The sequence below is a fragment of the Barbus barbus genome (assembly GCF_936440315.1).
Source record: "Barbus barbus genome assembly, chromosome: 45".
NCBI lineage: Eukaryota > Metazoa > Chordata > Actinopteri > Cypriniformes > Cyprinidae > Barbus > Barbus barbus.
This window is the reverse complement of record NC_136723.1, coordinates 6,507,182-6,520,579: the sequence shown is the minus strand read 5'-3', so window position 1 is coordinate 6,520,579 and position 13,398 is coordinate 6,507,182. Positions and strand designations below refer to the sequence as shown.

Here is a 13,398-nt window from a genome sequence, read left to right as displayed (position 1 = left end):
GATGCTGTCTTAGAAGGCAGTTCTTGGTTTTGAAACGGAGCTATGGATTCTCATGCACCTACACACATTTATGTGATCGGGATGTCTTATATAGCACTCTGAAGCTTCCTTCTCTCTCTCAACCTCCTTCTCTCTTTCATTTTATTCCCCCTTGTTTTCTTTCTCATCTCCCCAGACATTTGCAGAAATACCGCTAATTTTTTGGTTGCTGCTTTGATGAAGAAAGAGAGCTGTGTGTGTGTGTCCTGAGAAGAAAACCTAGGAAAGTCTATCCACGTAGTAGTATTAACTCATGCAATGTTATACATTCCTGCCCCAACAATTCAGCTGTAGCCAGTGCTGCGTTAAGCCTTTGCGGCCCCCCCCCCCCCCCCCCCCCCCACGTTCAAAAAAAGTCATGCACATTACACAAACCACTGGCCTGAGTAAATTTTACGACTATGGAATTGTGAGTCCATATAGGTGTAATAATTTAGGAGGTGGCTATATTGTGAAATTACATGCAGCATTTGAAAGCACAACTGAATGTCTATGAAACGTCAGTCAACAAAGCATTTTCAAACAATGGCACTTTAACAAAAATTAACAAATTTTATTGCAACCATGTAGCCTATGAAAGCATGAAAATGAACATATATGATAACATATAGAGCAGTAGCCCTGCAGAGTTTTGCTTCAACCCTAATCAAACACACCCGAACAAGCTAATCACGGTCTGAAGGGTTACTTGAAAGCTACAGGCAGGTGAGTTTTAATTAGGGTTGGAGCTGAACTCTGCAGGGCTGCAGCTCTCCGGGACCGGAGTTCACCACCCCTGATATAGTGTGTGGGCTGCTTTTGGTGCTTGAATTTGTTTTTCAATAATGAGGTCCAAGTTTAGCTAATACACTAGAAATAACATTTTTAAAAATACTTCTCTATTTAACAACATTCACTTACAATAGTGAAATACTTCCCTCAGGTAGACTGTACGTTTTGCAGCTGGATGTTGTGCTTACGATCTATAATCACGTCTTTGCATTCGCCCAAACTGATGTGCAGACTTGTAGCGTCTAGGCCAGGGGTGCCCAAACTCAGTCCTGGAGGGCCGGTGTCTTGCAGAGTTTAGCTCCAACTTGCCTCAACACACCTGCTGGGAAGTTTCTAGTATGCCTAGTAAGAGCTTGATTAGCTGGTTCAGGTGTGTCTAATTGGGGTTGGATCTAAACTCTGCAGGACACCGGCCCTCCAGGACCGAGTGTGGGCACCCCTGGTCTAGGCGGCAGAGAATTTCCGCGTGGTCTGAAAGACTTCCTGGAGTTGCTACATTCTCAATTCAAACAATGATTTGTAAAAAGAATAATTCATTTGTTATTGGTATGGTCTAGGTGGTCATACGGCATATGCCTGCAAATACGGGATGAACTGCATTCAGTACAGCTTTCATACAGAACGCTTCTCTGATGCCTTTAATACGGGACAATTCCATTTTAAGGAACGGTTGGCAACCCTACGTAAAAGAGAATTGTCTCGGGGGCCCCCTAGTGTTCGGGGCCCTGGTCTGCAGCCCATGTTGCCCATTAGGAAAACGCGGCCTTGGCTGTAGCTCAACACAGAGACTCTGCAGTCATCAAGGAGGCTCATGTGCTGCGCTCTTCATCAAGGATGTTTGTAGGCTGATGCATATTGCTCACAAAATGGCAAGAGCTTGCTGAAATTTGGTTGGTTTGCCATTTCTAGAGGTAAATGTTTCTAATGGTCATTTAGAAGAGGCAACGAGTCACATTAAATGGATATTTCAACCAGAAATAAAAATAATTTACTCACCCTTGTGTTGTGTTGTGTTGGTACAAACCTGTATGGCTTCCTTTCTTCTGTTTTGTCAATAGTGTATAAGCCAAAAAAAGAAAAAAAATTGACCCCGTTTTTATTGAATAGACAAAAGCACCGAGACATTCTTCAAAATATCTTCTTTTGTCTTCCATAGAAGAAAGGAAGTCACGGCACGATTGTGAGTAAGTGATGACAATTTCCATTTTTGGGTGAACTGAATCTTTAACTCAAACGCCTTGAGGAAGATTCAGGGTTGGGTGGGAAGTACAAAAATGCAAACATTTCACCATTTTCAAGCAGTTCTGAACAGAAGCAGTTCTGGATGATGTAAAAAGCACTATGTGCAGGTTCAGACGGACAATGTTTATGCATCATACTGTGCTCCTTTTTTTCCTTGGGGTTTTTCTTTGTAAACACGCTAAACAGACGTGTTTGACCGTTTCTTTTACATGATCCGTCTCGTGCATGATGCACACAGTCTCTAAATTATAAACATGATCAATACTTTGCTGAAAAACCTGTTGTTCACAATCTTTCTGGAATCTGATTGATAGTTTATACTTTTTAATCGTTAAAACATCCACCCTTGATTTTATGAAGTAAACATAAGAATAACTTTGAGGTCGGCGGCAATAACCTCATGGTTAGTGCGCTAACACACAGTGCAACTGTGTTTGCGACGACCCAAGTTCGATTCCCGTCTCGAGGTCCTTTGCCGATCTCACTCCCCTCTCTTCACCTAATGCTTTCCTGTCCGCTCTCTACTTCCCTGTCCATTAAAAGCCCATAAATAAAACCCATAAAAGAATAACTTTTGTTAGCAATATTTCAAGATTAATAGTTACTGGACTGAAGCTTAGGTTTACTTGATTATGTATAATTTTTTTTTAAAGAAAATCTTGTTTAAATTTAAGTATCAAATATGATCTTCAGGCTTTTGAGGAATGTTTATTTGTTCATCTCTCAATCATCTTTGTATTACATTATATATATTTGTCCCCACAATAAGAACTACAGATCTTTGATCATGAAACCAGTCATTTAAAATATCATCTTACTAAGAAATAGTTATGGGAGATATAGATTGCAAACTAATATTTATATGTATTTTATATAAGTAGTCTGTTATATTATTATAAAATTGATTACTAGCTGCAAGAATTTTATTTATTTTTTTTTCTTCTCAGAATTGCGAGAATTAAGGCCCATTCATATCAAGGACAATGACTATAAAGATAAAGATATAGTTCTAAAAATCGTTCTCAATATTTAAAAATAGCTGAGTCCACACCACCACTATAACGATAAAGGCACAGAGAAACTATATCGTTGGAATCACTTTCAGAACGATTTTTTTCCAGCTGACGAACGATAAAAACATTGACATCCAATCAGAATCCATTCTGCTATTATGAGCTAATATCTTTATCTTTATGGTTATCTTTATAGTTTTCGTTCTTAGTGTGAACAGGCCTTTACTCAATATTGTGAGAGAAAAAGTCACAATTACTTTTAACATTTTTATTCAGTGGTGGAAACAAGCCATAAAAGATGTATAAAATATGACGCCTAACAAAAAACATATGCAAACTTTTTCTAAATATATAAAAAAAAAAAAAACTTCCTAAAGGCTCAATAAATTGCTCCATTTAAAAAAAAAAATAATTTCTGACTTATTTCATATCTCAGGCTTGACGGGGTTAGAAGAAGTTAAACTTTCAAAAACGTGTCTCTAGACCTTTTTCATTATTCTGCATCTCACGTTTTTAAACACAAAAACACATTCTCTTTGAATGACATCTAAGACATCGCTGTAAGCAGCATCTCTGCTTTGTCATGACTGCTCTAGAAATGCTTAAGAGATAAAGCAGTGACGTGGCATGGACTTCGAGGCGGCCATTACTCAGCAACTCTATGGTTGCTGGCTAATGTTAATGAAGTCATCAGCCAGCTAATGAGCCAAAAGTCCTTTAGAGACACCGCCAACATCTCCACGGACGCTCGCCGCGACTCTTATACTCCAAGATCCTGTCGCCCATTCATTTCACTCCCCGTTTGATTTGTCTCTCACTTCACAATGTCCTTCATTCTTCCTTGGCATTCCTCTGCTTCTGTTCATTATTCCTCCCCTGTCAGCTCTGAGCGGGCAAAGATTGATTCGCTCTGACGGTACAGCTCTGCTGGGCATCGTTCGTGATGAATTGATTGGCAGCTGTCAGTCACATTGTTTCTAGAGAGGTACTTTGTAAGTTGGTAAATGGTGTGCCGTGTTGCTTAGGGTTGTACACAAGTTTGATTGTCTGAAGTAGGATAAAGTTGACTGACAGTTATGAACGTGGCAGGATGATGATTGACATATGCTCTGTGATTTGATTGGCAGGTATGATGTTAGGAGGAGGATGCGGCAAAGAGTTGGCTCACTGGATCATTCACGGCCGTCCCGAGAAAGACATGTACGGATATGATATCAGGTACGTTTTGTGTCAACAAGTGCCTCTGAGTTTTACTTTATATGTACTGTGTTTGAGATGGGACTGTTTTTCCGACCAGTGGGAGATGGGGAATTTCAACGTTTTGAGTCCGTCATGACATAAGTAATTATTTGTGATTCAGTGAGTCAAGAACTCTTCTGGGGTGCATTTCCCAAAAATCATGGTCGTTAGTTCCATTGAACTCTATTGGTAACGACGGAACTTGCGACCATAGTTGCTTTTGGGAAACACACCCCTGAACTATTCAATGAGTCAGTCAGTTTTTACATGATTCAAACCAGTAACTTATTCATTTCTAAATCTTATTCATTTGCTAAGAGATCGTGAAAGTAATTAGTTCACAATTCAGTCTAGAGCTGCACAAAATAAAGCCAAAATCACGATATGACTCAATGCGACTATAAATAATAAGAGCTGCAAATTAATGAAATATATGCACTGCATGTTTTAGAGTGAAGCACTGCTTCGTGTTCATTTACATGTGAGCAGCTCGTGATCCATTGTTTTTAATCTTTTTGTTTGTTTTAGTCTTAGGTGTTTTCAGCTCCGTTTACAGCAAATGATGCTCCGCACAAACTCATCTGCATCTTCTCCAGAGTTTGAGTCAAGTGCTAACCAGCTGTTGTCAACGAAAGAGAAACTTTAGAGAAGGCATCCATTCGGTTTTCTGCCAAAATAACCGCTGGATGGTTTAACAATTAAAATTAAGACAACCATAAATATGAGTAGTAATGTAATTTTACAGTTCTAATTTTGAAATAGTCTTTTATTTTACAGTGACATTTAAAATAGTAAATTATTATTCATTATTAATAACAATTTAAATATTAATTAAAAATGAATAATATTCATAATTTAATTTTAATTATTCATTAAAAATTCTTAATTATTAATTAAATTATTAAAACTGTCAAAATTGTGCAGCCCCACACATAGAGCTTTTTTTTTTTTTTTTGTTATTGTGATTTTTATTAGAACATTTTATATATATATATATATATATCTAAATTGTGCAGCCCTAAATAAGACTATACTAAAATATTTTAAAATGGTGCTTTGTCCAAACTGGTGGAAGAATTCAGACATTTAGGAACCATTAACCACACCAAACATCATGAAGATCATGCTTTCTGCTAAATAAGAGTCCGTTCTTGATTGCCAACTCTACTAGAGTCTGAAGGAGTATTAGAAACACCACACACAGTTTTGTTAATATTCAGTGTTCAGTGGCTGCGTAATTGCATCTGTGAACGGAGCATCATGACCCTGAGCTCAGGACATCAGATGAGAAGTATTATGAAGGTCAGCTGCATTCAGGACACTCTGAACTCACTGTCCAGCCTGCACTAGCATTCGCTCCTGTGCCTTCAAAATGATGTGACGTGTCTGTATGTGTGCCTCAGTTCCTTATTTCATCTCTCTTTTTCTGTGTCTGTAGGCGGTTCCACCATTCCCTGACCAACAACAACCAATGGATCCGAGAGCGAAGTCACGAGTCGTATGCCAAAAACTATTCAGTAGTTTTCCCGTTTGATGAACCTTTGGCCAGCCGCAACATGAGGAAAGACCCCTTCCACCAGGTTCAGCCTTGCTCTTACTTCTCTTTATCCCCTTTGAACCACTGACCCGATGTCTTTGTTTTACTGTCCATAATAATCAAATAGAATTTTCTATACATGCATGCGCATTAATTTGGGCCCATCTGGGGGAAAAAATACCATTTTATCAAACGGAGGAAAATGAATCTACTTGAATGGAATCTATTTTTTGATAATACTGTATAGGCCTCTGTCAAATCAGCATTCAAAGAAATGGTACCATAAAGACTGCTACTCAAATCATACAAAGAATTTTTTTTTTTAGGCTGGTTCCCCTGAAACAACAGATGTTGCCACTATATAAAAATAATAATAATATATTTTATTTATTTAAGATTCTTTTTTCCATTGTGTCCATTTTCTTATTTCTAATGACAATGAAGTACAACCCCCCCCCCCCCCCCCCCTTTTAATGCAGAAATAATCTCATTGTCATTTCTATAATGCAAAAAAAACATTATTTTGCATAGATTTTTATTCTTTTAAATGAGGATGCAAGGATGCATTACATTGATCAAAAGTGACAGTAAAGACTTTAACATTGTTACATATATGTCCTTTATTTTTATTTCAAATAATTATAAAAAAGACGTTCTATTCATCAAAAAATCTGGAAAAAATGTATAGCAGTTTTTCACAAAAATTGTGTTTTCTCTATTTCTTTAAAAAATCCATAAAAAATAAAATAACCGCAAATGTATAAATGGTAATACATAACAGTGGTAATTGTTAAACTGAATTTAAGGTCATGAAAATAATGGTTCAGTTAAAAAAAAAAATCTTTATTGGTCCTTCATTTTCTATTGATTTTGTAGTGAAATATGACCAGAACATATCAGGTATATGGTGCTTTTTGCTGTTAGCATGCCTTTAGCAGTGAGCTTAATTAGCTTCATCAAGAGAATAATGTAGCTAAGTACTAATGGGAAACAAATGCATCTTCCTCCTTTTCTCTTTCTCTCGGTCTCAGTTTCCTGCTTTCAGTTTGTAATTGCTCGTATTGAGACTACAAACTTTTCACAAGCCGAAAACAAATTGTGTTAATCACATCAAAACGTCATCCCTGTAAGTGTAAATCACTATTTAAATTGAGAAATCTCACAACTTGGCACTTAGCTTACACTTAGCTAGCCAAAAGTCTTCTGTGTGAATCTATTAGCCAGTGTTTCGCTGCCAGCATCTGTGGGGCTCGAAGGACTTGTTGCTAAGCTACTGCTAAAAAGATGATGTTTAAGTGTTTCCAAAAATACCGCTTTGTTCTGGCTAGGCTCCAGGCGTGAAGCCGCACAAGAAGGCTTCATCCTTGTGAATAATAGCCTGCTGAAATATAGATAGCTAGCAATAATAACACTTTGCGTTCATTTAGACCACTGAGCCTCACTAAGATGACTATAAATTAGACATTCCTCCTGAATATTTCATCTGTTTCCAGCTTGGAAATCTTCCTGAGTTAATCCATAAGTGCTAGCAAAGGGATGTGATACCGATATAACTTGGTTAAAAAGACGCCTGCCTTTCATCTAATCTCAAAAGTTAACTTTTCACCCTTCATTCATATTAATATGTAGAAATGTTGAGCAACGTTTTGTGTGTTAGAGGAAAGATGAAAATGTTGTCCTTTACTCGCTCTCATTTCGTTCTAAACCTGAGTGACTTTCTTCTGTTGAACTCAAACAAAGATATTTTGAAGAATGTTCACGCTGTTTTTTTGTTAGGACTGCAAAATATCGTGCGATTGCTAATCGTGAAGGCTGTGATTGAATTATTAAATACACTGTAAAAATATTTCACCTATTTCAGCTTAAAAATGTAAGGTAGCAACTAATGTTTTAAGTTGAATCAACTTGGATGTATAGGTCATTTCAACTTAAATTACATTAAACCAACTTAAAAAAATCAAGTTGAATCTCATATACAAAAAATATCTATATAATATATAATACTATATAACAAATTATATTTAAGTTACAAAACTGATCAGCTTATTTTGACGAGTTAATGTAAAAACATTAGTTGCCATGACTTACTGATCATATCATTTTTACAGTGTATATGTAAATATGTGTGTAAATATATGTGAAGTACTGAAATCACAAGCTGCTCTTGTGTAAATTAATGTAGTGCCATGTTTCCCTCTGAAACTGGCAGCGCATATATTTATATTTGCAAACCGCCAAAATAAAAGCTTGGTTTAACATTGGTTTTAACATTTTAAAGTGTGCTATAAAATAAAATGATTTATTATTAATTACTCCTGCTTTTTTGTTTTGCAGTGCAGTAGTTGTATTGCAATGTATTTATTATTTTGTTTAATATTTTTATTCAATAATAATGACAATAAAAATCTGATTATTTTATAGTCTATTAAATGGGTTAAAAACAGTGAGAATGCACCAATGAAAACCCAGGATTCGTTTTTAAATTTGTATTATTACTATTATTATTTTTTAATTCTTTTGAAAAGTTTTAAAAGGTTTGCATTTGAATAATAATAAAAAAATGTAAAAAAAACAAAAAATATACCAAGTATTCTAGAATGATTAATTTTTTCCCCAAAAAATAGCTATTCAAGTATTTTTGTGAGAATTCCTAAAAAAAATGTAATATCGCAATATAAATCACAGAATAGATATCGCAATATCACTTTTTTCCAATATCGTGTAGCCCTAGTTTTTATCATTTTTTTTTTTTAAAGAAAGACTTTTTGTCATCTTTGGAGGTTGACCATTTCCTTTTGTCTCCCACTGAAGATTTTGACCAACATGAGGGTGAATAAATGATGGCAGATTTTCATTTTTGTGTGAACTATTCCTTAAACTCACAAGCTTTCTGTTAATGACACCACATGATATGCTCAGGCAAGCAATCCAGCAAACCTTGACAGCATGAGGATCCTTGTCAGTTTTGTTTTTACCTCTAGAAACTTCTGTTTTCCATTTCTTCTATCCCCACCTAAGAGTGTGTAGTTTGACACACACTTCTATAAATTCCTCTGTTAAGTAACGGCATGGACAACATGTACCCTAGTGGCTCATTGGCATGGCAACAGCGGCCAAATTAATTCCTGCAAATAATATTTTTAGCCTGAGCCTGTCAAAGAAGCGCTAGCCTTATCATTATCAAAAACAATAAATAATAGCGTTTCATGCCGGATAAAACGACGAGCTGCTGTGCGTGACTCATGGAAAGCTCGTCAGCTCATACTTTACTCCAGGAGAATAATGTATGGACTTCAAAAACCCTGGAGAAGGAGGGCAAATTGCCTAGCAACCGGTGTTTCTCTGGCCGGGGAGATGGAAAGAGAGAATGTGTTGCTGTGTGGGGGGCTGGGATGGAGGGTGGACCAGTTCCTTCTTTTTGTTTTAGAGCTCAAGAATAGCTGGAGAAATCGTGACGGGCTATTTTGAGCGGTGCTAAACAAAAGCGTGAGGGAAGGATGGCACATCCAAAACTCTTATGTGCACAAGTTTGTACTGCCTAAACTGCATTTCTGCTCAAAATCAGGATTGATTTGGGCATCATATTACTTTTACCTATGTGATTAAGGACCCCTAACCCTCAGTATATTTGTATACAGACATGAATGTATACAGACACCATAAATTATGAAGAAAACAGTTGCTCACAACACCTTACCAGCTGCCTAGAAAATACTGGGAAAGTTAGCTGAGTATGGCAATGAGTTTCTTCAAAAAATTAAAAAATTCCAGAGGAAGCATTTAAAAATGCATTAAAAATATGATTTTGATGATGGTTTGCAAGACACATACGAGTGCCAACTGATCTAGTTTCTGATATTTCAACTTGATTGTAGTTTTAATGTCAGTGGGTTTCTAGTAAAGTGGAAAACATTATGTATTTTTAGGGAAGATTTGCTATTTAATGTGTTAAAAAATAATAAATGCAGAGTTGTTAGTACTTGTTAATAAATGCTAAATAAAATAAATAAAAATCTGATAATTTGCCATTTCACATACTGTAATGTTGCATGGGTGTAATTACTAACTTTATCCTAAAAAAAAAACATCAATTTTATGAATATAATATTAATCCATTTTAAGCATCAGCATCAGTATTGGTGTCATTGATATTTGCTTTTATAGTACTTAGTAAAAAGTACTAACATTTAAACCATTTTTTTTTTTTTTAAATATCAGATATTTTAAATACTGACTTTGTTTCCACATTAATGTTATTTATACTGTATGTAAAATGCTATTTACATATATGGAAATGATACATCTATAATTTTTTTAGCGCATTCTTACTGATGCATTCAAGACTATTGCAAATCATTTTCGCAAATTAATCTATGCTAGCCAGCTAGATAACATATCTTTGTGACGAATCAGCAGAAGTTGCGACAACAATGTAGAATGCATCACAGAAAAAAACAGATCAATGAAGATAAGATTTTCAGTGGCGATCTAGCTACAGTGATTGAGGTTTATTTTTGGCCTGATTTGCAGGTGCTACAGGAACAGGGCTGTGTGTTTCAAGAGAGACACGGTTGGGAGAGACCCGGATGGTTCAACCGGGGTGGACCTGCTCCAGTGAGATTTCAACACATGCACCATATAGGACAGAAATTGTTCTGTGTTTATTGTGACGCACATAACCCACTCAAACCTCTGAGGTCTGTATCAGATGATTATTGATTGATTTGTCTGCTAAATTGGTGTTTGCAATTGTCCTTTTCTCAGATTCTGGATTATGATTTCTATGGTGCCTATGGTGTTCCCAAGAACACTGATTACAAATACAGTGAGATACTAGGCGAAGAGTATACGTTTGACTTCCCTCCACATCATGATGTGGTGAGCATGTGTGTTTGAGAGTGTTTCTAGCTTCACTTGTCCATAAGAAGTTCTTGTCTGAATGACTAAACAGCTTTGTTTTCAGCATTTAATTGATTTTTGTATTTTTTTTTGTATTGTGTTTGTTTATAGTTGTTCTTGCTGTTTCGTTTTTATTATTTATTTATTTTTGATGTGCTTTACATTTTTAAAGTATTTTTTAATATTTCTGTTTAATTATTGGCCTGTAGGAATGCTTTATCTGTTTGATTTTTATTTATTATTATTTTTTTAATTCAGAGTTTTTTTTTGTTTGTTTGTTTGATTTGTTTTGTTTGCTTTAAAAATGTGTTTTAGAATTAGTCTGACCTGTTGGAATGATGTAGCTTTTTTTTTTTTCTTTTTTTTTTTAGTTTTTGGATTTGTTTTGTTGTTTTTGTGTTTTTTTGCTTTTCATTTGTATTTTTTATTTTAATGTTTATTTAATTCTAGATTCAGTCTGACCTGTTGGATTGCTGTAGCTGTGTTTGATTATTTTATTTTTTGTTTTGTTTTGTTTAGTTTTGTTTTGTTTGTCATTTTGCTTTTAAAATGTTTTTAAACATTTTAACATTTTTGTCTCATTCCAGATTCGGGACGAGTGTCTGACCTGCAGGAATGCTGTAGCTGTGTTTGATATGTCCTACTTTGGTAAGTTTTACCTGACTGGTCCGGATGCAAAGGCAGCAGCTGATTGGCTGTTCACTGCTGATGTCAACAAAGCTCCAGGTGAGGATCTCTGTGATGTGTGTCTGTCAATTCAATCCCCCATCCACTGAGTGCATGCATTTTCACTTCCTTTTTTCAATTCTTCATATATATCCAGTATTCATTGCCTTGTCTGACCACATAGTTTCAGTGGTTAACCCAACTGAAGTGTAATCATCTTGACCGTGTGTGTTTTTCAGGGTCCACAGTCTACACCTGCATGTTAAACAAGAGGGGTGGGGTCGAGTCTGACCTCACTGTCAGTCGTTTGGAGCCAAGCCCCGCCCACCTCCCACTGACACCCGAATCTAATGGTAAACGACACGTGATTTATTTCATTCAGGGTCCTAGAACTGATGTGTGAGGCATAGAAACAGGAAGTTAGAGGAAGTCCTGTGCGTCTCATCAGCATGTGATGAGGATGTGTGTTTATATTCACCTCACTCTCGATGTTTGTATGTCCTCAAGGTGAGGCGTATTACCTGGCCATCGGAGGTGGTGTGGCGCAGCATAACTGGAGCCACATTCAGGCAGTGCTGCAGGACCAGGGTTTCCGCTGCACACTAATAGACCACACTGAGGACATGGGCATGATCAGCATACAGGGACCCAAGAGGTTAGCACAAGTACACACACATACTGTATAAATAAACTCTATTCAAAACCTAGTGAGTTGAGTATATACATCTTCTATGGGCCAAATTCTAAATGGCTTGTTGACCAAGAACATTAAAAGTAGGGTTGGCAGTTTCAGAGAGGCTAGCAATAGGAAGCTAGCTTTGAAAGCATAAGATCCCACCCTCCCCGCAAATCACTCTCCAAAGCCACGCCTCCTCCAAAACACATGATCGCACACATGATTGCGCACAGACAGAGAAAAGACTAACTAACGACACGATGAGAGACGGTGTTGGTGGAGGATTGAACACAACGCTGTCAGATTACCTCGTCTCATTCACCAGTGAGAAAACATTACAGTACAAAGCACATAATATTAAAATAATAACACCATGCATTCTCGCTCGGTCTCCAATAGAGTAACTCAACACGCTGATGACATATCATGTCTGTGTGAACGGTGTGTGGAGGTGTGCAAATCCATATATTGACAAGCAGGTAGGACAGCCCATTGTAGCCCTCGGACCAAATAATCTGATTGGTCGAACATTTTATGGTCCCACAGCTTTGTTTAGACTAAATAAATACTAGGGAGGCAACAATACAGTTAGCCCACAGTTCAATACATACCTCGGTTCGCTTGTTTTTTGCAATTTAAAACATGATTTTTAAAACAAATTAACTACACAAAAATCCTTTAAACTTATGTTTACTTAGAATTTCGTTTGAGAGAAGGATTATTTTTCATATTTTTACCCAAAATAGGGTGGATTGGCCATTATGGAGTGTTTCATTCATACTGGTAGCCAGAGGGCGCCCTCGTGCAGAAACTCCACATATGCATCACAGAAGTAATAGAACTGATGACGCTTCAGGAAATCCCTAATATGGGCAAAGGCATTGCTATCTCTGTAACTGAATAAAAAGATAGAAACTTTTTGAATGATGAAACATAAGGACATTAAACACTCACCTGCGGCAATATCTGTGTTCTTCAAGTCATCTCGGGTATTTGTAAGCATAGCCGACATAGCCTTAATTACAGTATAGAATATATTTTCTGCCTTATTCTGATAAGAAGACACATCAAATTACAAAAGAAAGTTATTTCAAACACTCAACTGATATTGTGAAGTAAAAACAAGTTATAATGCTCTCTTATGTTTTGATAACAGGTTTAGAAATGCTTCTCATTACAAGTAATTTCAGGAGTGTTTGTCATATGTTGTTTTTTCAAATGCACATTATAAGCGGGTCAGCATTTTCTCATCTCAGCAAATAGACTCAGGGGCACACAAACAGATAAATAAAACCCACAGAAATTATTTAAATAAA

General features: G+C 36.4%; 1 protein-coding gene across 3 annotated transcripts in view; it reads left to right on the top strand.

The window, feature by feature from the left end:
- LOC306864309 (sarcosine dehydrogenase, mitochondrial-like) overlaps window positions 1–13,398 on the top strand; it is a 59,196-nt gene that overhangs the window by 27,420 nt on the left and 18,378 nt on the right. For all 3 annotated transcript variants that reach the window (XM_079408253.1, XM_079408254.1, XM_079408255.1), the window contains exons 10-16: window positions 4,193–4,283; window positions 5,743–5,884; window positions 10,372–10,455; window positions 10,606–10,719; window positions 11,328–11,466; window positions 11,646–11,759; window positions 11,914–12,061. In XM_079408253.1, coding sequence (XP_079264379.1) covers window positions 4,193–4,283; window positions 5,743–5,884; window positions 10,372–10,455; window positions 10,606–10,719; window positions 11,328–11,466; window positions 11,646–11,759; window positions 11,914–12,061 — 832 coding nt within the window. The remainder of the gene's footprint in view (window positions 1–4,192; window positions 4,284–5,742; window positions 5,885–10,371; window positions 10,456–10,605; window positions 10,720–11,327; window positions 11,467–11,645; window positions 11,760–11,913; window positions 12,062–13,398) is intronic.